This window comes from Lepus europaeus, chromosome X (assembly GCF_033115175.1).
Source record: "Lepus europaeus isolate LE1 chromosome X, mLepTim1.pri, whole genome shotgun sequence".
Classification (NCBI taxonomy): domain Eukaryota; kingdom Metazoa; phylum Chordata; class Mammalia; order Lagomorpha; family Leporidae; genus Lepus; species Lepus europaeus.
In genome coordinates this window covers 46,710,541-46,738,136 of record NC_084850.1, presented here as the reverse complement: position 1 = coordinate 46,738,136, position 27,596 = coordinate 46,710,541, and the positions used below count along the sequence as shown (strand labels likewise).

Sequence of the window (27,596 nt, the reverse complement as noted above, 5' to 3'; positions counted from 1 at the left end):
TAATTTAAAAAGTAATACCAGAATGAGTTTGGAAATTGTCAGCCCATCCTCACAAGGAGAAAAAAGCTGAACAAATGGGAAATTATTAACTTGTATCCACCAGAGAATTGAAGTCACAGGGCAAATTCTGTCCCCTGTAAACTTGAGAGAGAGAAAATAGTAGGAATCCCAGTGTGCTGGGATTAGAATCCCAGAAGCAGGAACAGGAGCAGGAGCCAAGACCAGTAAGAACACTTAAACTGTAATTGACAAATTACTGGCGGCCCATTATGGACTAGTTTGAAGGTTAAAGATTCTACGGCACCAAATTATAGGGGTTACCCACACTTTTATGAGTTTTGCCTACAGGAGCACGACCAGGTTCTCAGTGTGAAGACTGAAGAAAGGTCCCATTATGTTTCTGGAAGGGGGAAAGGAAAAAGTAACCATTTCAAAATGAACTCAAAGCACTCTGTTCTCCTGCGAAATAGCCTGGCCTCAAGGGAAACTATTTTATCAGATCCTAAACACTTGGGTTTCGACACAGCCTAACCGACCTGGGAATAGGCAAACAACCAGCTCCAGACCCCTCAGCATTCCTGTCTCACCCTACTGGCTAGAGGAAGCTGAGCACCACTGATGAAGGTGACAGTCCAGGAGGACGGGCTGACTGAAAACACTAAAAAACTCATCACAGAGCTATGGAATGCTTACCACCACATCAGGCTCCTGTGTGATATGAAAAGCTTGTATTTATGTATTAACATTTTATTTCAGAGTAGTTTTAAATTTACAAAACAAAATACTGTGAGGTAGTAATACAAAGAGTTCCCATATGCCTCTCCTCCCATTTCCTTTTGTAACATTTCACATTAGTATCTTTGTCTTAATTCATGAACCTCACCCAGTTTCCCCTATTTTGTTTTATCCGGACCCCTTTTATCCCTTTCACTCTCCCAGCCTCCAGTAATCACATTCTGTAATTCTGTATTCATATTGAAGTTTTTTTTTTTTTTTAAATTTTAGCTCCCCTATATGAAAAACAACATGCAGTATTTGTCTTTCTGGGTCTGGCTTATTTCACTCAACATGATGTCCTCCAGTTCCATGCATTTTGCTGCCAATGACAGGATTTCATTCTTTTCTTTTCTACAACTGAGTAATATTCCTATGTGTATGTGTGTGTGTGTGTGTGTATGTATAGAGATCATTTAAAAGATTGTCAAAGATGCATTGTAATGCATATATAATATATATCTTATTTTCTTTATCCATACATATGATGATGGACACTTTAGTTGATTCTGTAACTTGGCTATTGTGAACAGTGCTGCTATAACCATGGTGGAGCAGTTATCTTTTTTAGCTGAAAGAAGTGCCAAGTTCAAACCCTATTTAGGAAGCATCATCTAGGAAAATTCTAAGAAAATGATGGAAACAAAAAGGACACTAGAGGAAATTTAGCCTCTGACATCACTACAACAAACATTAAACAGAACTTATCTCTTAATCTGACAAACATAATATTTCATACTAAAGGGCTATTTACCATAGTTTTCCCCAACATATCATTTCTTACTTTCAACAAAAAATTACGACACATGTTAAAAACTAAGAACCAAATAATAAAGCTCCCATAGTTTGAAGAGACAAAGCCAGCATCAGAACTAGGGTCACAGATGACAGAAATTCAGAAATTATCAGACTGGGAATATAGGATAATTATCATTAATAGATAAGGGCTCTAATTAAAAAATGGACAGCATGCATCAACAGAAGATAATGTAACCACAGAGATAGAAACACTAAGAAAGAATGAAAAATATATGCTACAGGGGCTGGCTTTGTGGCACAGAGGTTAAAACTGCTGCCTATCATGCTAACATCCCATATTGGAGCACTGGCTTGAGTCCCAGGTACACCACTTCTGATCGAGCTCACTGCTAATGCATCTGGGAAAGCACTGGAATATGGCCAAAGTACTTCAATCCCTGTCATTCACCTGGGAGAACCAGATGCAGCCCCAAGCTACTGGCTTCAACCTGGCTTGGAATTGGCTGTTGCAGCCATGTTGGGAGTGAACCAGCAGATGGAAGATCTCTCTCTCTTTCTCTCTCTCTTTGTCCCTCCCTTTTACCGTCACTCTGCCTTTTGAAGCAATAAATAAAGAAATAAATATTTTTAAAAGGAAATTAAATGCTACAGATACAAACACTATATGGAAATAAAGAATGCCTTAAATGCACTTATGGGGAGACTGGATACAGCCAAAGAAAGACTTAGTGAGCTTGAAATGCAAAGGGGAAAAGAATGAAAAATGTATAACTAAATATCAAAGAACTGAGGGATGGTTACAAAAGGAGTAACATACATGGATTAGAAGTACAAGAAATAAACATGCTTGAGAATTTTCAAAAACAATGATAGACCCCTGACCATAGATATGGGAAACTCAAAGAACATGAAGAATAAATACCTCCCCCCCCAAAATTGCACTATGGCACATCATATTCAAACTGCAGAAAATCAAAGAAAGTTCTGAAAGACGACAGAGGGAAAACACACCAATAGAGAAAGAAGAATAAGAAATGCATCAGATTAATCTTTAGAAATAATGCAGGAAAAGAACAGAGGGAAGTGAACTATTTAAAATGTTAGAAGATATCAGCCACCAATCTAGAATGCTGTATCCAACTAAATTATCCTTCAAAAATGAAGGAAAAATAGAATCTATAATAAAGAAACAAAAACTCAGAGAATTTGTTCCTAGTAGACCTATTTTACTAAACATGTTAAAAGATCATCAGAGAACATGAAAATGATATGTGTCAGGAAGTTGGATCTTTATAAAGAAAGTAAGAGTGTTATGTTAGAGCAGAAACAAATGAGAATAAAATAAAATCTAGTATTTCTCTTACACTTTTTTTTAAAAAGATTTATTTGAAAGTCAGTTACACAGGGAGAGAAGGAGAGGCAGAGAGAGAGAGAGAGAGAGAGAGAGAGAGAGAGAGAGAGAGAGGTATTCCATCTGCTGGTTCACTCCCCAGTTGGCTGCAATGGCCGGAGCTGCGCCGATCCAAAGCCAGGAGCCAGGAGCTTTTTCTGGGTCTCCCACGAGGGTGCAGGGGCCCAAGGACTTGGGCCATCTTCTACTGCTTTCCCAGGCCACAGCAGAGAGCTGGATCAGAAGTGGAGCAGCCGGGAGACTGAAACTGGCGCCCATATGGGATGCCAGCACTGCAGGCAATGGCTTTATCTGCCACGCCACAGCGCCAGCCCCTCTCTTAGACTTAAATGATCTCACAGACAACTGCTTGTTCAAAATAATTGCAACAATGTGTTTGGTGATTATAGCTGATAGATAGATGAAATTAATAATAGCAACATTACAAGGAACAGAATGGAGGAATTGGGAATGCCTTGTTATCAGTTATCAGCACTACCTGTGAAGTGGTATAGTGTTACTTGAAAGTGGATTTGGGTGAGTTATAAGTGTATATTGCAAACTATAGTGTTGACCCTAAGGCTTTAAGTATAATTGCTATACTAAAAGCGAAAGGAAATAGAATAATAAATGATACTCATTAAAATCAGAGAAGGCAGAATAAGAATGGAATACAAAAAGGAAAGAGCAAGAGCAAGGAATAGGAAACTGATTCAAATATGGTAAATATTTAACTATGTTATAATCGCTTTACATGAGAAAGGACTATTTAGGTCATTTAAAATAAAGATTCTCGAAGTGGTTTTAAATAAGCAAGGCTTGGAGGCTGGCAATGTTGCAGTGGATAAGCTACTGCTTGTGGCACCAGTATCCCATATGTGAGCACTTGTTCAAGTCCTGGTTGCTCTACTTGCAATCTACTTCCTGCTGATATGCCTGAGAAAACAGTGGAAGATGGCCTAAGTACTTGTGCCCCTATCACCCATGTGGGAGACCCGTATGGAGTTTCAGGCTCTTGGATATGGACTGGCTTAGAACTTGCTGTTGCGGTCACTTGGGGAGTGAGTCAGCAGATGCTGATTAACTAAAAATCAGTAACAGTAAGATAGCTATCACTATTTGGAGAGGAAACAACACACTTCTAAGTAACATATAAATCAAAGAAGAAGTCTCAAGAGAGGGGCTGGCGTTGTGGTGCAGCGGGTTAATGCCCTGGCCTGAAGCTCTGGCATCCCATAAGAGCGCTGGTTGAAGACCAGGCTGCCCCACTTCCAATCCAGCTCTCTGCTATGGCCCAGGAAAGCAGTAGAAGATGGCCCAAGTCCTTGGGCTCCTGCACCCACGTGGGAGACCAGGAGGAAGCTCCTGGCTCCTGGCTTTGGATCAGCACAACTCTGGCCATTGTGGCCAATTGGGGAGTGAACCAGCGGATGGAAGACCTCTCTCTTTTTCTCTGTGCCTCTCCTGTCTCTGTGTAACTCTGATTTTCATATAAATAAATTAATCTTTAAAAAAATGTCTCAAGAGAAATTTAGACACATTGGAAAATAAAATGAAAATGCAACTTAAAATTTGTGGCATACAGCAAAGCAGTGCTTACAGGGAAATTGATAGCAGCACATGCATATATTTGTGAAGAATATTTAAAGTCAAAAAGTTATGCTTCTACCTTAGGAAACCAGAAAAGGGAAACAAATGTAATCCAAAGTAAAAAAAGAAAAGACATTATAAAAATCAGAGCAGAAATAAATGAAATAAAAAACAGGGAAGCAACAGAAAATATCAACAAAATCCAAAGCTAGTTCTCTGCAAACAAACAATAAGATTAATGAGCCTCTAGGCAGAGTCAAGGAATAAAGAGAAAAGACACAAATCACTAAATTATGAAATAAAGGAATTAAAGAGAGGTCTCAACCACTGACACCATGGAGAGTTTATCAATATTTATAAAATAAGTTCCTGAATATTTCATCGGGATTGTGTTAAACCTGTATACCAAAAACATATCCATGATAAAACCTTTCTGCAAATCAGAAACAGAGGGAAACTAACATCTGTAAGAGACCTGGAGCTAACATCATCCCTCATGGTGACAAATTGAATGCTTTCATTCTAAGCTCAGGAGGGAGACCTGGATTGAGTTCTAGGCCCCTGGCTTCAGCCTGGTCCAGCCCCAGCTGCCTCCTTCCCTTTCAAATAAATAAAATAATTATAAATCTGATTTCATTTAAATTAAAAACATATGTTCCTGTGACAGAGTTAAGAATGAAAAGACAAGCTACAGAGTGAGTGGAAATATATGCAAAACACACTCTGTTAAAGGACTTGGATATAAGCATCTACAAAGATTTCTTAAAACTCGGCAGTAAGAAAACTAACAATGAAATTAAAAACTGGACAAAAGAGCCAAACAGACACCTCACGAAAGAAGATATCCAGATAGCAGGGGCCAGCACTGTGTCGCAGTGGGTTAAAGCCCTGGCCTGAAGCGCCGGCATCCCATATGGGCGGCGGTTCTAGTCCCGGCTGTTCCTCTTCCAATCCAGCTCTCTGCTATGGCCTGGGAAAGCAGCAGAGGATGGCCCAAGTCCTTGGGCCCCTGCACCCACGTGGGAGACCCGGAAGAAGCTCCTGGCTCCTGGCTTCGGATCGGCACAGCTCTGTCTATTGTGGCCATCTGGGGAGTGAACCAGCGGATGGAAGACCTTTTTCTGTCTACCTCTTTCTGTAACTGTCGTTCAAATAAAATAAAAATAAATCTTTAAAATAAAGGACATATCCAGATAGCAAATAAGCTTCTGAGTAGATGCTCAATATCATGTCATTAGAGAATTTTAAATGAAGAAAATTACATATACTATGGATCCATCAGAATGGCTAAAATGTTGGCAAGGATATAGAGCAACAGGAGCTCTCATTCATTGCTGGTGGGAATGCAAAATTCTATTGCCACTTTGAAAGATATTTTTTCAGTTTTTTACAAAGCTAAATATTGTCTTAACATATGTTCTATTAAACAGACTTTTTAGCTACACAAAAACCTGTACCTAAGTATTTATAATTATTTATCTATCATCTATTTATTTATTTGAAAGGCAGAGTATCAGAGAGACAGAAAGAGCTCTCCCATTCATTGCTTCATTCTCCAAATGCCTGCAAAAACCAGGGCTGGAGCAAGTCAATACCAGGATTCAAGAACTCCATTCAGGTTTCCCATAGGGATGGCAGGGATACAACTATTTGAGCCATCTCTTGATGCCTCCCAGGATGCTTATTAGCAAGAAGCTGGAATCAGAAGCAGAATTAGGACTCAAACCCAGGTACTCTAATATAGGAAGCAGGCATCCCAAGCAGCAATTTAACAACTAGTCCAAATAACCACACACATGCACAAGTGTTGATAGCAGCTTTATTCATAATAACCAAAATTTGGAAGAAGCCAAGATATAATTAAATAGGTGAATGGATAAACAACTCTGCTACATCCAGACAGTGGAATATTATTCAGTGATAAAATGACATGAGTTCTTAAGACAAAAAATTATACATGGAAGAACATTGAGTGCCAGTCTAGAAGTACTACATACTGTATGATTCCAACAATTTGACAGGAAAGGGCAACACTATAGAGACAGCAAAATCACTGGTTATCAGAGAGTTGGGGTGGGGTGGGGAGTAATAAGCATCAGAGCATAGAGGATTTTCAGGGCAGCAAAAGCATTCTGTTCAATACTGTTATGGCAGACAAATGATATTATACATCTGTCAAAAAATCCACAGAACTGTATAATACAAAGAGCAAAAACTAACATGAACTATGAACATTAGCTGATTGTAATATTCCAGTAGTATTTCATCAGTTGTAACAAAGGTAACACATTAATGCAAGATGGTAATAATAGCAAAAACTGGGAGGAGAGGCAAAAAAAGTGTACAGAAATTCTCTGTACCTTTTGTTCCTAGATGTTTTTATTTATATATTATATATAGAGAGAGGGAATCCCCACCCACTGATTTACTTCTTAAATGTCTGAAACAGCTGAATTATGTCAAGGCTGGGAGCTGGGAACTCTGTCCTGGTGTCCCATGTGGATAGCAGGAACACAAGACTTGAGCCATAATCTGCTGCCTCCCAGGATAAACATTAACAGGAAGTTGGAATCAGGAGCCAGAGCTGGGATTTGAACCTAGGTATTCTGGTGTGGGATGTGGATTTCCTAAGGGGTATCTTAAATACTAGGCTAAAGGCCTGTCCCTCAGTATTTTTATTGTGGCAAAAATGAGCATAAATTTACCTCCTTATCTGCTCAACTTTGCAGCGAATCTAAAACTAAATTAAATAATGCCTATTACATAATAAATAATTTTCCTTCATTTTTTCAGAAAGTATTATACTCGAAGTATTTCTTTGTGTGTGCTTAATTTTTGAATTTGCTGAGACTTGCTTTATAGCCTAGAATATGGTCCACTGTAGAGAAAATTCCATGCACTGATGAAAAGAAAGTGCATTCTGCAAATGTGGGGCAACTATGTCATATTCTAGAAAAGGCGAAAATACAGGAGTTTCCAGAGTATTTAGGGGTATGGAATAGTTGGGATACAGAGGATTTCTAGGGCAGTGAAATGTTTTATGCTTGTCAAAACCTGTAGATTTATGTTCTTAGAATTGTATCTACAAATCATATTGAACCTTTAAAAACTAATTAAAAATTAAAAAAGAATTGTACCCATGAAATACATGAAATCTGTTCTCTTTATATTAATAAAAATTTTAAATAAATGTAAAACAAAAAAATCCCCATAGACTGCACACCACTAGGAGTGAAATTTACTGTGAACTATGGAGTTTAGCTGATAAGAATTGTCAATATAGGTTCATTGATTGTACCATGTATAGCACTGTAGTGCTACATTTTGACTGCAGGTGACCTTGGGACAAGGGGTATTATGGGAACTTTGAACTTTCCACTTAGCTTTCCTATGAACCTCAATCTGCTCTGAAAATGTCTGTGTGTGGTATGTAACAGTGGAAAGACACTATATGATTGCAGTTTAGTTAATTGAATACCATTAAACAGATCTTTTAAAAGATCTATGTGTCTAGCATTGTGGTAAGCTAGGATAGCTAAGATATATTAATAAAACCAATATTCTCTCAAACTGTTTTATATTACCTCTCATTATTGACTTTCTCTAATAAAATTTAACCTTGTTAGTGAATCAAAAAATAGAAAAGTGAATACAGTCAGCTCTCTGTATCCATGTATTCTGCATTCAAAGATTCAGCCAAGGGTGGATCAAAAATGTTTAGAAAAAGAAAAATTGTGTCTATACTGAACATGTACATACTTTGTATGGATACCATTAATCCCTAAGAAATATAGTATAACTTTTTATATAGTGTTTACATAGCACTAGGATTTGTAAGTAATCTAGACACGATTTAAAGTATACTGGACAATATACTTAAATTATATGCAAATATATGGGATATTACATGGGGGACATGAACATCCATAGATTTTGGTATCTGCAGGAGTTTCTGTAACCAATCTCCCATAGACACCAAGAGACAATTGTGTTTCATTAGCAAGAAAATTCCAAACTACTTTCCAATTTTTTTCTAGTAGTAATAGTACTTTCAATTTTTAATAATGATACTCAACTGCCACCAGAGAGCCACAGTACATACTCTGAAGTGTGTGTCCATATCTCCAACACCACTACTGTCACCACTGCTCTCATTATCATGATCATCATCGTTATCGTCAAACAGTATAGATGTTCCTCAATTTATCATGGAGTTAAAGCCTGATAACCTATTGTTCTTTGAAAATATGGTAAATTGTGAATGCATTTAATACACCTTATCTAATATCACCACTTAGCCATATTGTTGAGTATCAATTGTTTTTCCTGACAATCACTGGGTTGACCAGAAACTGCAGCTCACTGCAGCTGCCCAACATCATCAGAGAGTATCATAGCACCTATAACTAGCCTGGTAAAAAAAATCCAAACTCAAAATTTGAAGTACTGGTAACTGAAGGCGTATTGCTTTGGCACCACTGTAAATACAAAATATTGTTAAGTCAAACCCTTAAGGCAGTGTTTATTAGTAAGCAACAATGTGCTATGTTACATACTGTACTAATCTGCACACAGATGCTCCCTTCCTCCCAAAGATCATAATCTAATAGAATCAATGCTTCAGGGAATGATGACATAGTATTGAGATAAAGAACACAAATATAATGCAATCTTAGTGAAAAATTGGCTAGTGGAATTGTTCAGAGATGGAGATTCTGGCAAATTGAATTTTCTGTTCACTTGAGATTTAAATTGAAAATTCTATTTTTTTTAATTGAAACAAATTATGTTAAAATGTATAAGTCTAATTTCCATTCATTGTAAATGGTCCCTTGAACTAAATGGAGTCCTCCTCTGCTGTCTAAGTATCTTGCAGTCTCTCTGTGTCATTATTCCTAGTACGAATAATCTTTGCCCAGGAACCATGATTGAGAATATGAAGCATAAAATTATGTTTTTAAAATGTCTTTTAATTAACCAAAATCTACCTTTTGATGTCATTTGCATGTTTTCCTATTAAAGCCTTATATTCAAGGACTAGCTTGAAAACTTACTCACTGTATTGAGAGAAGGGGCTCTCCAGAGGAACTTTGGACCAATCTTTGATTGAAGAAAGGAAGAAAGAAACTTTTTTAACATTTTGTAATGTTTAAGCAGAGATGGGAGAAGGTGGGATTGACTAAGGTTGAGCTCTGCCTTGAAGCAAGGGTATCTCCAGTAATAGATCAAATACTTTAGTCCTCCCTTATCCATGGGTTTACTTTCTGCATTTTCACTTACTTGTGGCCAACCAGAGTCCAAAAATATTAAATGGAAAATTTCAGATGTAAACAACCTATATGATTTAAATAAATTTATGAGAATGTGCTGTTATAATTATTCCATTTTATTATTATTGCTAATATCTCACTGTGCCTAATTTATAAACCTTGTCATAGGAATGTGTGTTTGGGAAAAAAAAAACATAGTATGTCCAGGGTGCAGTAATAACTGCACTTTTGGGCATCCACGGGGGGTCTCGGAATGTATCCTCCACACTAAAACTGGACGGCTACAGTCAAGCAGGTCTGGGACATGACTAGTAGGAAAGCAGTAGGCCTGCAAAGGAGGTGGGGGTCGTTGCAGCATTTTACAACTGCTGCCTGACCTTGGAAGAAACAATGTTTTCTGTTAACTTTGCAGCTGGCTTTATCTGTCTGTCCTCCCAGCCTGATTAATTGCAGGACTGCTTATTCTCAGTCTATACTGATTTTCACTCTTTCAGTTCCAGGCAAGTTTGTACTTTTCACAGTCTAAATGTGGAGTACAACAAAACCTTCTGGACAATGGAGGCTTCTTGCTGGTTGTATTTTGATGAATTCCATGTAGCCCTACAGAAACTGTGAACCATTCAAGAGCAGTTCTTCCTCAGTTTCTACACGTCCATTTCAGTATCTGCAAAATAAAGCTAATACTATTTATTTCAGATTTCTATCGTTAGAAAGCAATGTAATTTAGGATGCCCAAAAGCTTTTATAATTGCATTATAAAAACATGAAATGAATTATTCTTATTAATATGATTTATCAATTATAGGTTCTTGCCTAGAGCAGCTTACAGTCTAAGACCACATAATCAAGATAGGGCCTGGAGAGTCTGCTCTGTGAATGAACAGAGGTAAAAACTGTGTCAGGCAGTCTTTGGGTATTTTATGCATAGGTCAAGAATAAGACCCACCCTGGAATCATTAACAGTAGCCAACACTCCTCCAGAAATGATCCTTCAGATAACTGATAACTAAGGTTTGCCCTATGTAAAATTATAAGGCCTACAGAATTCCTCTTTTCCATTGAAGCCTCCTCATGATTCACAAAATCTATATTCACATATAGACGTGATGAGATTTGCAGTTTGTTTAAATCAAAGGCAAAGTGATTGATTGATTAGTGTTCTATCTTCCACCAGGATGGGCTAAATGTGGGAGAAAAGAAGAGATTATTTTTTAAAGCCCAACCTTGAGAAGGCTAACTGCTTTAACGAACTAAAAAATTATGTGGGAAGTTGTCCAAACAGAGCCCATTATGTTGCTCAAGACTGCTTGAGACTCCAGTTATTTCCTCTATGCAGTCATGTATTACACAACAATGCTTTGGTCTGTGAGGGACCACATATACAATAGTAGTCCCATAAGATTATATTGCCTGATGTCATAGTCATCTTAAGTTGTGTAAATATACTCTATGGTATTTGAATAACAACAAAATCATATAGCAAGGCATTTTTCAGAATGTATCCTTTTTGTTAAGAAATGCATAACAGTACTTTGGGGACAATGTACATATTCACAGCTCCATACTGTTTGTTGTTGTACTTTTTTAAAAAAGATTTATCTATCTATTTGAAAGGCAGAGCTACAGAGAGGCTGAGGCAGAGAGAGAGAGAGAGAGATAGAGAGTCAGACAGAGAGACAGAGACAGATACAGAGAGAGAGAGAAAGGTCCTCTATCCACTGGTTCACTCCCCAAATGGCTGCAAGGGCTGGAGCTGGGCCGATCTGAAACCAGGAGCCAAAAGCTTCTTCCAGGTCTCTCATGAGGGTGCAGGGACCCAAGGACTTGGGCCATCTTCCACTGCTTTCCTAGGCCACAGCAGAGATCTGGATTGGAAGTGGAGCATCCAGGACACAAAACTGGTGCCCACATGGGATTCCAGCACTGCAGGCAGTGGCTTTACTCGCTATGCCACAGTGCCGGCCCCTGTTGTATTTTTGTTTTTAAAGGATGGATTATTAATAGGCTATTTGGGTCTTTAAGATAGGTTCACCTTATTTTAATAATAAAAGTTTTTCATGCCTATATCACATTCTCCCATTTGTTAGAATGTTTCACTCATTCAGGAAGAGAATATTAAGGTAAAGGGATGGAACAAAGGACCAGAAAGTGATGAAAGCAAGAATGAAGAAACAAAAACTAAAAACAAAGGAAACCTATATTGCACTTGCAGCGTTTCAGGAATTGAACATAAATGAAATTATTTGCATGTTAAGCTTTTCTAAAAAAAAAAATCTCAACATAAATTGAATATGTTTTTCAGGTCAAGAATTATAAAAGATTTGGTAAACTGTTTTATAGCATTGCCTGAGGAAAGCATTAGGTATTGATGGAGTGATTTGTAAAGTGAGATTTATAATCGAAAATTACTCTCTGTTGGGACAAAGAAATTGTCTTGAAATTCATGCTGTCTCCTTCACAATCAGATACAATTCACAACCCTGCAGGCAATCTTAAAGACTATTATTTCTTGTTTAATAGGATTGTTTTTTTTTCTGGCATTTTTACTAGTATTGTAGAATACATACCTATGTAGCAAATTCTTAATTTTTTCAAAAAAATTCTCAAGCTTCTTGTAATGTTAATTAAAAGGAAGTTCTGTAGAGGTGTAGAACTGAGGTGGTCATCCTAGGATGCTCACCCCCAAAAAACCTGGTACTTTTTCTATGAGCTCTCTAATCCCATTGTATAAGCAGTCTCCATTAAGTTTTAACAGAGGGACAGAAATTAGGAAGTCCTCTCTTAATGATGGCTCCCACTGGGTGTCCTCCAAATAATTATTTGACTTCTCCAAATAGACATGGTAGAGCTTGCACAGAACAGCTTGTGGGAATGACTTAAAAAATGGTAGAAAAAATAAGCAAACTTGCACAATCGCAGCTTCTGCTACTGCGCACATGAAATTCCCTAACCGTCTTTGCAAATTATCCCTCCTGGGGTCAGTGGAAGGGTTGTGATGCAGTTGCGTGGGACAGGTTGGCAATTGTGAATGGATACTACATTTGGGTTCAGATTTCCTTGGGGCTCAGTATCTTAGCAACATCAGACACAGGAGGGCTGTGCCAATCTCTGCTTAAAAGGGGATAAAGGGGAATCTCTAGGCCCAGAGAGGGGTCTAAGTGCTTTGGCAATGAGATGCTAAGGACCGCAGAGGTCAAAGTGACCCAGAGAGCAAACATTTGAGAACTCTAAAACCCTGACCAGGATTTGATCTAATATGCTAGTGAAGCCACAGGGGAACCACCGAATGCAGAGATTGCATTTGCTAGTCTGAGTGACATTATCTCACCAAGTTCCCAGTAAATATCCCAGTTTATTTCTTGGTAATTATTTTTTAAGTCCTCTATTCCTCTGCGGCAATACTAAGAGATAAAAACTTGTAACACACACCTCTAGGATCAAGCTGTTACCCAGGAAATTGAGAACCTAGGCAGAGGGGCCCATCCTCCTGCCAGATCCAGTATCACTGGGCAGCTTCTCCACAAGTCAACTGCCTGAGGACTGTTTCTTCACATCCCTACTTAGATCTACTGGCTAATGCACTAGCGACATGCGTGTGTGGCATAGTAGCTGTGGTTAAACTAGCATGAGCTTAAGATAATGCTCTTGCTATGGTCTGAATGTTAACATTTTCCCAAAGTTCCTGTGTTGGAACCTAGCGCTCAAGGTGATGGGGGGGAGTAGGGGGGAGGGTTTGGGAAATGATTAAGTCATGAAGGCTACACTCTCTTGAATGAGATCAGTGCTTTCACAAAACAGGCTGGACCGCGTTCCCTTGCTTCTTGTGCCACTGAGGACACACAGAAGTCGTCATCTAAGAACTGTCCCTCACCATACAGTGAATCTGCTGATACCTTGAGTAGCAATTCCAGCCTCTAGAATTGTGAGTGACAAATTTCTGTTGTTTATAAATTATTTCACCTAAGGTATTTTTTATAGTAGCCTAAATACACTAAGACAATTCTGCAGGAGAGTCATGGACCCAGAAGTAATTGTGTTTCCAGAAATGCTTTTAAGAGCATGGCCTTCATTAAAATCCTCAGCATTATGCCTTCACAACTGTTTCCTTTGGAGAAACTGTCTGGGCCATGAAAGAATGTAGATCTTCTCTTGGTTAAACTAATGGGATCATTAACAAATGTTTTTCTATAAAACTGCCAGATTTGTTCCAGTCGGCCATGCTGTGTAAAAAAAAAAAAAAATCTTGTATGCTTTGTTTCAAGGACATTTGCTCTGGAGGCTAGAAGACAGGACCAAGTAATTAAGTCCTGTGTTAGCATAAATGGCCATGGCCTGAAGGAATTCCAGAACCCACACATGCTCCCAAGTAGATCGTGGATCACACAATTAATATTACAAAATGGCCAACTGTGTGTTTATGTTGGCCAGGAATTCTGCCTCTTTGCTTGCACTTTTCTGAAGGTGTCTCTAGTTAGCGAGTAGGGTTTTATGAACTTTTGAAAATAAGTTTCTTATTTTCCTCTATATAAAATATAGTTATATACTTTTTTTTTTTTACTGTGGGGGACAGGGGTTAAGGGGGATAAAGAAAGGAGATGTGTAAAAAAAAGGGATTTTGGAAATCCCGAAAGGATGACCTCCTACAGCATTTGCCAGGTGGTAGACTTATTTGGCACTAAATATAGAGGGCTGCTCTGGATTTAACCATTTCGTGTGCGCATGTTTTGTCTCCCACCAACTCTAACCATTTGCTGGCACATCATTTTGTTTTGTAAAATAATGTAACAACTTTAGAATATAGTTAGGCAAAGTTTGAAAATTCAAATAATCCTAGAGAAGGGGCAGTAGGCAAAAACTAAGGGAATCTGATTAGGGCAACAATTTTAGCTAATAATATATCAATATTTTTGTTCATTTATTGTAACAAATGTGCCATAGCAACTTAAGATAATAATAACAAGGGAAACTGGGTATGGAGAATTTAGGAACTCTCTATAGTATCTTAATTTTTCAGTAAATCAAAAATTATTCTTTTTTAAATATGTATTTATTTATTTGAAAGGCAGAGTTATATACACATCACCCACCCACCCACACCCACATCCACACCCACCCACCCACCCACCCACACACACACAGAGATAGAGAGAGAGAGAGAGAGAGATTTTCTATCCACTGGTTCACTCTCAAAATAGCCTCAACAGCTATGGCTGGGCCTGGCTGAAGCCAGGAACAAGGAGCCTCATCTGGGTCTTCTACATGGGTGCAGGGGACCAAGAAATCGGGCCATCTTCCACTGCCTTCCCAGGAACATCAGCAGGAAGTTGGACTGGATGGAGCTGCTGGGACTCAGGCCAGTGCCCATATGTGATGTGGGCACTGCAGGCAGCAGCTTAACCTGCTGTACCACAGCGCTGCTGACTCCATCAAAAGTTATTCTAAAAAATAATGCTCATTTTAAAACAAGTAGCTAAAATTGAACTACAAAAGCTAAATGTATTCCTATTCTATAATTTCCTGCCTATGTGTTTGGCCAAGAAAAAATAATGTATATGTGCATCCAAAGATGTATGTGAATGCTTATAGCAGCTTTATTTGTAATTGGCCCAAACTGGAAATGCCTTAAATTTCCTTCAGCAGGTGAATGAATAACTTAACCATTGTATATCCATATAAAAATGAACTACTGATACACATAACAAAATGAACACACCTCAAAATAATTGTAGTAAGTGAAATAATCCAGACAAAAGCAAATGCCTCCTGCTTATTTTTGCTTATATAAAACTCTAGAACAATCAGGCAGATTTATAGCAATAGGGAGAGATCAGTGTTGTAGCAGAAGGGCAGGGGTGATGGATTTCCAAGGGACACCAGGATGACACCCAGGGACACATGGGGGTGATGGTTTCACAGGTGAATACATATATCAACCAACTCTTACAGATTGCACACTTTAAATTGAGAGTTGTTTATTTTATGTCAATTATACCCCCAATAAAGTTGTTTATTCTAAAAATTCCACTGAGGCATATACAAGACATGGGAGAAATAATTATCTCGGGCTCATTTAATTAGCACCCCTTGCCAGAAAACAGAGCTCCGAGTTTTTTGATAGTGGACATTCTGCTACTATGTACCAGCCAACCCATCACTTGCCTTTTTGAGAAACAGTTTCTTGTTCTGAAAAATGAAGAGTGGCCCTTAAGGTCTTTTACATGCAGACAAATTGGTAATAATCCTAAAACACGTATCTTCTGAATAAATTTAGTTGTATTAATTTCAAACAAATCTTAAAATTGCCTAAGAAAATGTTAATAATTAGGAACCTTAAATTTCAAATATTATTTGAATATTTAAGAATTATTTGTAGTATATCAATTATTTTTTTCTAAAAACCTGCTCTGTATGAGGCAATCTATTAGAAAGGTTTATTTTTAAAACAAAGGTTTTATTGAGATATAATTTACATACCATACACTTCTATTGAAATTGTACAATTTATTGCTCTTAAGTAATCTTGCTGTTAGCTTTCTAATTGTGCTGTTCTTCTGCCCTATGTTCTTTTTCTACATTCTTTTGGAGTAATCAGACATTTTTAGATAATTTATTTTATTTCCTCTTTTAACTTTTAGCCATGACTCTTAGACTGCTTTGGCGATTGTAATTGCATCTTTATATTATCACAATCATTTTAATTTTACATTATATTATTATTATATATTATTATATTATTATTTTATATTATCACAATCATTTAATTTTTTATTGTTCCTCTTTGCTTAGCTTCTCTTAGGATATTCACAGATAAGTACAACCAGAACCATGGCCACTTGATAACGTTTTCATCACCTCAAAAAGAACCCCCAGACTTCAAAGTGGGTACAGGTTTTCCTTTCAGGATGATGAAAATGTTCTGGGACTAGATCGCTCATAGTCGTGGCTGCACAGCATTGTGATTTTACTAAATTCCAGTGAATTGTACATTTTATAATACTGCATTTGATGTTATGCTGTATTTTACCATTCACAAAAGATAAGACCACACTCTTTAGTTCTCACTCCCTATCACTCCATTCCCCACATCAGCACTAGGCAACCAGTACTCTACTTTCTGGTCTCCACAAATTTGTCTACTTTGGACACTTCATATAAATACAATCATTTTATATAGAGTCTTTTGTGACTGGATTCTTTGATTTATAATAATATTTTTAATATTCAACCATATTATAGTGTATATAAGTTCCTTTGTATAGTTAAATGATATTGCATTTATATGAATATTCCAGATTTGACTTATCTCATCATTAGTTGATAGACATTTAGATTGTGTCCACCTATTATTGAAAATGCTGCCATGAACTTTCATGCACAAATTTTTGTATGAATGTACACTTTGATTTTTCTTGGTTGTATACCTAGGAGGTGCATTGCTATACTATTTGGTAACACTTTGCTCAACCATTTGAGGCATTGCTAGACTGCTATCCAAAGTGGCTGCCAGCAGCGTGTGAGGTTTTCACTCTTCCACATCCTCGCCAACATTTTTTGTAATCTTTATTTTTTATAGCCATCGTAATGATATGCAGTGGTATCATGTGGTTTTGATTTGTATTTCCCTGATGACTAATGATGTCAAGCACATTTTCATGTACTACTTTCCCAAAATTATGCTTCTATAGTCAATATTTTGCATAGGCTCTCAGGGGATTCATGGGCCCTCAAATTTATGAAATGCTCAAGTAGAATTATTGGGTGGACACGTGGAAAGAAGTTGGCATAGGAGTGATTATAAATTATATTTAATCATAGTAAATAATGTAAAGTATACTTGTTTCACTTACATTACCATATATTCAATAAGAAAACTGAAAAAGCACATTTTAACATTAGTTGCAGTGAAATATTGGATTGACTTCCACTGCATGACTCTTAATGGGATGGAGGGCAGAAAGGCTAATTCCTGTACAAATAAGGCACACACTATCTCTGAAATCCAAAAGGAAACCTCACAGACTAAGTGATGTGGGGAAAGATTACCTATCTTTTTTTTTTTTTTGTACGAATTAGGAGGTACTGAATAGAAAGAGAAAAACAATTGAATCGATATAATAGGAAAATGTGAAGTCTAAAGAGATGTGAAACTGAAGGGCAGTCCGTTTCAGGATGGGCGGTGAATGCTGGGAAAAATAAATACTATTCAACCAAAGTCAAAAGTTATTTTGGCTTAATTCCAGCTTACTATTGCCACTTCAGCTTTACACTCATGATATATGAAGGTTGTCTGTTGCCAGAGAGTAAATGATCATTTGCTAAGTGGCCTGAGGAGTCACCTGCAACATTCAGACCTTCACAGTGACTGGATGGGGTTAACAGTGATCAAAACGTTCAAAGGAATTTTCTTAGGTGGCTTTTAGAGGGTCACTAAACCCATATTCTTGGAATCTGAGAAAAACATCCATGGATTAGACACTTGCATATTTGCATTTCTTCAAGTAGTTACCCTTTTCCTTCCCACCACATCAACTTTTAGAGAATGGAATGATTTGGAGTTGCAATTAAAATCGTGGGCAGAATCCCTTCTCAAATGTTTCAGTGCTCAACTGCAAAGACAGGAAGTAAAAATAAGCAATTCGAGTTCCATACCTTATTTCACCTTCTCTAATATGACCTGCCAGTTCTTCAATAAACTTCTCTCCTTTCATCCAGTAGATCATTGGTCCAGACTCTCCACTGAATCCAAAGAATGCTTTGCAAGGGATGTTCAGAGGTTTACCTGAGAATGAAAGAAAAAGAAATAAGCAAATTATTCCTGGTGTTCATTGGGAGACAGAATGGGACCGTTTAACACTAAAAGGAAAATTCAGAGGTGACACACTTTGAACTCCTTTGTCAATCACCATTATACATGAGAAAAATCTTAAATTATTATAAAGGCCTCTTGGAAATTTAAAAATTCAAGGTATTACACAAATGAGCAAATAAAGTTACTCAGTTTTTCAATTAACTATTTGAGTGCCTGTGCACATGTGAAAGATAAATATACTATCTGCTGGTTTATTCTCTAAATATCTGCAATGGTCAGGGGGCTAGGGCTGAAGCTGGGAGCCAGGAAAATAATCCAGGTCTCCCACATGAGTGGCATGAAACCAATTACGTGTGATATCACTGCTGCCTCCCAGAGTCCATACTAGCAGGAAGCTGGGGAACCAAGTGACATAGAGAATTGAGTCCAGATACTCTGGTGTGGAACGCAGGAGATCTTAACCACTAGGCAAATTGCCCACTCAATAGAACTTTTTTTTAACTGCCTCCCTCCTAGGGACTAATGGAAAATAATCAAATAGAAAGAATCCCTTTTTCATCTTCCTTTTATTGATAGTATAAAGCACTGTTTACTTGAATTTGCCCTTAAAGTTGACATTAATCAAAAGTTTAAGTTAATTTTTGATAAGTGAGAAGACATGTCATAATACACTATCTACTATTACTGACATTTCACAGGGAAAGTTGGTTTATTCTGATTATTATCTATTTTAAGAAAAGTTGGATAATAAAACTTGTGCTATTTAATTATAGGTGTCAAATGGATAAGGGCTGTCTAGATAGCTGATAAAACATTTCTGGGAATGAGGGTACTTTCAGAAGAGATTGGCATTTGACTTGATGGGCTGAGTGAGCATTAATCAGTTGGCTGGGGTTCAAGATAGAAGAAAAATGGAGAGGAAGTTCAAATTTGCTTGTCTTCCCTCTTCTGGAGCTGGGACACCCTTCTTCTGCCCTTGCACATTCATTTGAACTCCAGGTTCTCCAGGCTTTGGATTTCATGGCTTGCACCAGATGCTCCCATGGTTTTTGTGCATTTGGCCTTAGACTGATAACTACATCATGAACTTCCCTGGTTCTGAGGCTTTATGATTTGGACTGAGCCACATTAAAACTTCCCTGGCTTTCTAGCTTGGAGTGGCCTAGTGAGACTTCTCAACCTATGTAATCACATGAGCCAGTTCCCCTATTAAACCCCCTTTCTTCTATGTATGTATGTATGTATGTATGTATATAGAGTAATAGTTTCTGGGGCTGGCCTTATGGCATAGTGGGTAAAGCCATATAGTCAGTGGTTCAAGTCATAGCTGTTCCACTTCCAATCAAGCTCCCTGGTAATGGACTGGCCTGGGAAAAGCAGTGGAAGATGACACAAGTGCCTGGAATCCTGCCATCCATGTAGGAGACTGGGCTGAAGCCCCTGGCTCCTGGCTTCAGTCTGGCCCAACCCTGGCCTTTGCGGCCATCTAGGAATTAAACCAGTGGATGGAGGATCTCTCTCTGTCTCCCTCTCCCTTTTTCTCCCTGTAACTCTGCCTTTCAAATAAATAAATAAACCTTTAAAAAAAGAATATTAATTTCTGTCTCTTAGGAAAATTTTAATATACAAAAGAAAGAGACAATTTTTGAATTACAAATATATCAATAAAAAGTATATACAGGGAAAATTCAGTCTTACAATCTCATCTATATTTTTAGTGTTACAGTGCATAAATAATTCTAGCCAATATTAAGCACTTTTTAAAATTATTTATTTATTTATTTATTTGAAAGGCAGAGAGAGAGAGAGAGAGGCCTTCCATCCACTGATTCACTCCCCAGATGGCCACAATGGCCAGAGCTGCACTGATCCAAAGCCAGGAGCTGGGAGCTTCTTCTGGGTCTCCCACGTGGGTGCAGGGACCCAAGGACTTGAACCATCTTCTACTGCTTTCCCAGGCCATAGCAGAGAGCTGGATTGGAAGTGAAGCAGCCAGGACTCAAACCGGCGTCCATATGGGATGCTGACACTGCAGGTGGCAGCTTTACCTGCTAAGCCACAGTGCTTGCCCCAACATTAAGCACTTTTATTATGAATTTATGTGATTATAGGGAACATCTATTTGAATTGTACATTTTCAATCAAGAACATCAGAAACTTTTTTTTTTTTTTGCTGGGATTGATTTTTTTTCTCACAAAGTAGGTAAAAAAGGGAATAGTGTGGAGCACACTATCTTGGCATTTCTGACACTTGTAGGAATCCCCCAATCGTAAACCATATTATAGCATGCCATCATTTTCTCAATAACATGCATTTTTTACCTCAGTGAGAGAACTAGATAAAGCAATCTCAAAAATATGCTTTCCTTGTGGAGTTCATGGTGGACTTGTTTCCATCATCACTCTAAGCCATGGACAATTTATGCACTTAAAATGATCCAAAACTTCTATGTTCTAGCAACACTATTTTCTGAAATCAATACTCTTTAATCACCAGAACAAAGAGATGGCTTTCTTTGAGAACCATTTTCACAAAGAAACAATTTAAAGTGAGTTAGTGTGTACATTAAGACACAGTAGAGATTAAGAAAACCTCATATAGAATGGTGTTTATCAGAGGCTGAGGAGAGTGGGGGAGAAAGGGATGAGGAAAATTTGATTAATGGCTAGTAAGTTATGGTTAGATAGCAGAACGAAGCTCTGGTGTGTTCTATTGCACAGTTGAATGACCACAGATAATGATAGTATACTGTATATTTTTTAAAAAGCTAAAAGAAAGGATTTTATATAATTTTATGTATCAATTACAGATAAACAGAAACCAAAAACCTCATAGGTACATGGTTGTTGGGTGATAGACTGGGCTTACGCATAATACATGATTTGTTGCCAAATATTACTTTTATTGAAGTGCAAATTTCTCCCTCAGCAAAATGACATTTTGTAGACTTTTTGATCATTCTGTAATTGTCAATATCAAGAGTCTGTCTCACATGTCTGACACAAATCTGAAGCAAAGCTGTTTATTGTAGCTTTGAACATGTGCTCTGTCACATAAGGCTGTATAAAAATGGCAGCCTTGTTTAGTGGAAAATGCACTAAACCTAGAATCAAGAAACTTGGGTCTCAGTTTTAGATCTATCAAGAACAAGCAGACTAGAGAAATTACCCACATTTAGTAAAGTGATTACTCATAAATGTAATGAGGATAGTAATAATACTTGAGAGGCTCATTTAAGGCAATATACAATACAGTGATTGGTGAACTCAATAGCCCCACCAACATCTAGGATAGAATTATTTTCCTTATGAGGCTTGGTCATCCAAGTAGGAGTCAAATTTGAGGCAGAATCTGGTGTAGATATTGATAACAGACACATGTGCATTTTGGCCCTGTCAATCTTGAATTCTTTTTTAAAACAAAATTATTTGAGACACAGACAGAGATCCTTCATTTGGTGCTTTACTCCCCAAATGCCCTGAAGAGCTTTGGCTGGACCATGCTGAAACCAGGAGCTTGGAACTGCATCTGGGTCTCTCTCCCATGTAGGTGGCAAAGACCCCCAAGATTTTGAACCATCACCTGAAGCCTCCAAAGGTGCACATTATCCACATTGTCAGAAAGCTGAAATTGGGAGTGAGACCAGAACTTGAACCCAGTCATTTTGATATAAAATAGAGATTTCTCAAATGGTATCTTAACTGCTGCACCAGACTCCCATCAACATGTCCTTTTATTTATGGGCTCCCATGGGGTAATATTCCTCTCTTGTCAACTTTATGTATTTTCTTTTGGATTTCCAGAGTAGGTGTGATTCACCCTAGCAAACCCCCAATTCTCTAAACCCAAACATAGGGTTTTTTTCCCTGTGCCTCACTGCCCCTCGTTTCCAATAAAACAAAGGTATTAAGGAACAACACAAAAGATGGCAGAAAATAAAGATATTGTGATAAACATTATTACAGGGAATCCCAGTTGATAAAGCTACCATTCTCTATATTGGGACATTTATTTTTAGGTTGTCATTCCTTTGGGCTCTGTTGAGGTAATATATCAAATAAAATACCGTTTAGTGAATCCTAGCATGTGGGTGCTCAGGCTTGGTTTGATTTTAATGGAGAAGGACGATTATAGCAATGTGCAAAAAAGTCCTCCTCAAGGTGGCCTATCAAAAGTGACAGAATCTGCTCTTTTCTTAGCACTGCATGCAAAATACTATTGCACCAATTTCTGTTGAGAGGATGGTTCTCACTCTTCCATCAGACAGGTTACTGTTAAAGAAATTCAAGAGACAGATATTTCAGCAATGTCGTTTCTATAAATGCTGAATAAATATCCTGAAGCCATGTGTCAAAGAGTAAAAATAGGAAAAGCATCCAACTATCCCCTGCAACACATGGAGGGGAGTCCCCAAATGGTTAGCTCTTATACCAGGTAGTGATGCTCGGTGTGTGCCAGGGATTGGGCACTTCCTCTACTAAAAGACACAAGAAGGATCTCTGCCTAGGTTAGGCAAATCATCTGAAACAGAATCTCTCCAGTCATTTCTAAAATCTGGCTTATGTGCAAACTCCTATCAACCATTTGCATCTGTTTGTTAGTGTTCTCTTTTGCCTCTAGACCTTTTCAAAGTCATTCCTGTGTTACTTTATGTCCTATCAGTACTGTGAACCAATTTATATTTGTATCTAAAGGAGGCTAAAGATTATTAAAGTAAAAAGAACTTTGAAAGTTGGTATGTCATTGCTAGGGAATGAGGTAAGTGAAGCTTGCTGGGAAATGACATGCATGGAGTGGATTCGCTCTACTACCCCCCATAGTCTCCTAATTCTTTCTCTTTGAGAGCTCTGTGAATATCTGCCTTACCAGAAGTTTCCTAGAAACCTTAGAAAGCTAGACATCTCAACAGACTTGAATTTTTTACAGACATGTATTTGCTATACACTTGTGAAATGGATAAGCTTAGGATGTTAATGTGTCAAGAGAAGAGTCTCTGGGGAGAGAGGTCAACACCTATGTCATTTTAAATTTTCTTGGGTGTTAGAGCCACAACACTTCAAAACCAGATAATGAGACACAAAATCCAAATGTAATGAATGTTGTGATTGTGGTAGTGGTAGTAGGGTTTGTGTACGTGTGTGTGTGTGTGTGTGTGTGTGTGAGAGAGAGAGAGAGAGAGAGAGAGAGAGAGAGAAGGAGTATAAGAGGAGAGGGGGAGTTGGAGAGAGAAGTTATACATTGAATGTGTATACATAAGTTTATTATAAATTTTACTGATAGAAAATATATGTACAGGGGCTGGTGCTGTGACGTAGCAGGTTAAGTTGCTGCCTGTGGCATTGGCATCCCATATGAGAACCAGTACCAGTTTGAGTCTCAGGTGCTCTGCTTCCAATCCAGCTCCCTGCTGGTGTGCCTAGGAAAGAAGCAGAAGATGGTCCAAATCTTTGGGGCCTTGCACCTATGTGGGAGACCTGGATGAGGACCCTGCCTCCTGGCTTTGGTCTGGCCCAGTCCTGGCTGTTGTGGCCACTTGGGGAGTGAACCAGTGGATGAAGGATCTCTCTCTCTCTCTCTCTCTCTCTCTCTTTCTCTCTCTTTCTCTCTCTCCCCCTCCCTTTCTGTAACTCTGCCTTTCAAGTAAATAGATAAATATTTTTACAAAATAAAATACATGTGCGATATAATTTACAAATGATAATTTAGAATATAACATTTTATTGTAAATACTATGTACTCAGTTGATACAGTATGCCTTCATTTATTTTTATGGAACTGATGGTTGCAAATGAAAAACTAGTTTCAATATGTATATTGGTAAATATTATCATTAACATTAGTGAGAAAGGTGAAAGTAAAACTAGCAGAAGTTTACTGGTTCTTCAGTTATGTGAGTAACTTCTTTTGATGAATTTTTAAAATAGGTCCTGTTTTGCATTTCAAGTCCATAGAATTGCTCTTAGAAGAAACTTTAAAAGAACTTGAACCCAAACTCTGTGATGTGAGAGAGTTACAGGTAAGGGTAAAAGATAAAATCTATTTTATTTTGTCCACTTCTTACCCTCCACTGATATCAAGAATTTCAAAGAATTTCTCAAAGGTAACAATATGATATTCAGTCTAGCTCTGCTCCCCAACCTCTTGATGGGCTATAAATTTTAGAAAGATAACCATCAATGCCCTTTTTTTGCCACACAATTTTCCAATTCTTTGTTTTTCTCCTTAAACATTTTTCAACTTTTTTTACTGTCTCTTTTTAAATTGACCTAATAATATCTTTGTTTTGAGGGATAGAATTTTTAAAATTTGTGTCAGGGGAAGCTCCCTCACAGTGAATAATTTCCTTGTACAGTTTTGTCATTTCATTACCGTGCTTTTTTTTTTTTTTTTTTTACAGGCAGAGTGGACAGTGAGAGAGAGAGACAGAGAGAAAGGTCTTCCTTTTTTTCCGTTGGTTCACCCCCCAGTGGCCGCCGCAGCCGGCGCGCTTCAGCCTGTGCACTGCGCTGATCCGAAGCCAGGAGTCAGGTGCTTCTCCTGGTCTCCCATGTGGGTGTAGGACCCAAGAACTTGGGCCATTTTCTGCTGCCTTCCAAGGAGCAATAGCAGGGAAATGTATGGGAAGTGGAGTAGGTGGAACTTGAACTGGTGTTCCAATATGGGATCCTGGCAACCCAAGCAACAGTTTAATCCACCACACTTCAATGTCTGCCCAATGTTCTGTGCTTTTAAAGTTTACACCCATGTAGACTTCTAATTTCTCTTAACTGTCTCTTTCCATTCATGGCCATGGCCCTGAACTGAAAGTGAATTTCCTGGCTGCTCTCCTGGACCAATGAAAAGAGTTTTCTAGTCTCTAGTTCATTGATTTTTTTTTAGGCTGTATAGATCATTCAGCTTGTTAGATTTTTACTGAGATCTCAGTTCTAGCTCCACATTTTACCTACATTCTGAGCCCAGTCCCTTAGACCCTTAAGGTTCACATCTGGTTCTGATATCTCCAGGAACTATTCGGCTTCAGTTTATACTATTTTCTCTGGCTTTGAGTTCCCTTTTCATTCCCAAAGTCTGGGGATTTCCTTTACTTGCTTTTGAGCTGAGCTAAGCATGCAAAATCTTTGCTCTATTTTGAGGAGCATTTCTTTGTGGTTAGAGTGATGAGCTTTTACCATATCCATTACCATATTAACTAGGTGTCTGAAGTTCCACCCCAAAAATCAGTAAATTGTGTATCTTCAGTCCAAATGGACAATTTCACCATTCTCACCAAGCAGTTAAACAGAGTTTTTATTCCTGTTATGGTTAACGTACACAGGTTTTCCTGTCTCTCCTGGGCATACACTTGGATTTGGCCTTTACAAGATGAGTTAAAAGAGGAATTGATATTTGTGATGCCAGTGTAAGAGCTAATCACCTTCCTGCTGTGCTTTATGTACTTGTTTGTGGCTGTCTTCTTCCAGAGGTTTGCTCCTTCCTTCAGAAGAGAATCCATGCACCTCTCCTTTGTACTTGTGAATGTTCTAAGCCACATAGCCCCATCGAGTAGGACACATGGAACACAGGGGCATGTTACTTTGCACTGTGAGCTACATTTTAAGGTGTTTGCCGCTTATAAGGCCCTGATGTTTGTGATTTAGTTCCTCAAAAGTTTACAACAGAACTGAGGTGGACCTATCCCATTTCGGAGTACTTGGTTCAAGCCCTAGCTACTTTGTGCCTCCACTCCAGTTCCGCGCTAATGTGCCTGGGAAGCAGGGATGATGGCCAAGTACATGGGTGGCTCCTGCTACCCACGTAGGAAACCCAGATATAATTCCTGGCCCCTGGCTTCAGCCTGGTCTAGCTAAAGCTATTTGGGGTGTTCATGGAGTGAATAAGTGGATGGAAGATTTCTCTGTTTCCATCTGTCACTCTGCCTAATAAATAAACAACTAAATAAATCGTTATAAAAATGATATATGTGAGGGTCCTTGAAACAGTTCATGGAATAAGGGAATTAAAAGATAAGTTTATTTTGGTATGAAAATGCTTGAAATTCATGTATTGTTTTCTCTCACAATACACATTTTCCACAAAGTTTTTGAAGACCCCTTCATATGCATGAATTTCAAATCTTTATAGCAAAACAAACTTATCTTTTAATTCTATTCCCATGAACTTTTTGAAATATCTATACCTATATGCATATAAATATATGGATACCTTCATTCCTCACATCAGCTTCTTTTCATTAACACCGCCTCTTCATTCCTCACGTGGGTCTTTCCTATTAGCCATACAATATGGTAAGTAATCTTTTGCTGCCAAAGCTCCACTGGTGACCTGCCTGTATCCCTGGTTTCTCTGAGATTACAGTCTCAAATAAAGTGAATGGATCATTGAGGTTTAGAAAATAGACTCAGGTAGACATTAATTGAATTTCCTGAAATTAAATTATGAACCAGATTCAATGTTCAAAAAGAAGTTTGTGTTTTCTGATAAAATAGTAGTGTTCACTCTACTGGAGACAAAGTTGGTCTCTCACCTGTATAAATCAAGAAAAGAAAGCAGCCTTGACATTTTGTCAAAAAAGTGATTTTGTGCAGTTTTTAATCCTTGTTCTCAAGAAGACGAGCCCTTTCCTCATTGTTTACTAAATTAAACATTATAGTCATTGAGGTAAATTATAAGTTATAGTTGAGAGCAAGCTATTAAGAAGTTAAAGGCAGACAGAAAGAATGTATTTCTTCCAGGAAGACCCAAAGGAAAATGAAAAGTTGATGAGGCAAAGAGACATGAAATACTTGTCTCAGATTGTGGGAACTGTAGAAAGGGAGCGTTTTCTACCCAGAAAATAGTAAGATTTTGTGAAAGAAGAAAGGACAAAAACTAATAGATCTGGAAAGGCAGAATATCAGGAGAAAATACTTGAGTACCCTTGGACTAGAATAATTATTTGGGAAAGAGAGAAAGAGAGTCTGAGACAGACTTAGAAAGAGACCAAGACCTTTGAACTTTGTAGTG

At 38.0% G+C, this 27,596-nt stretch overlaps 1 protein-coding gene across 1 annotated transcript in view; it reads right to left on the bottom strand.

Annotated features, from left to right (window-relative positions):
- Positions 1–27,596, bottom strand: part of IL1RAPL2 (interleukin 1 receptor accessory protein like 2) — a 653,603-nt gene that overhangs the window by 37,050 nt on the left and 588,957 nt on the right. Inside the window, exon 8 of the mRNA XM_062183034.1 lies at positions 18,433–18,562. Coding sequence (XP_062039018.1) covers positions 18,433–18,562 — 130 coding nt within the window. The remainder of the gene's footprint in view (positions 1–18,432; positions 18,563–27,596) is intronic.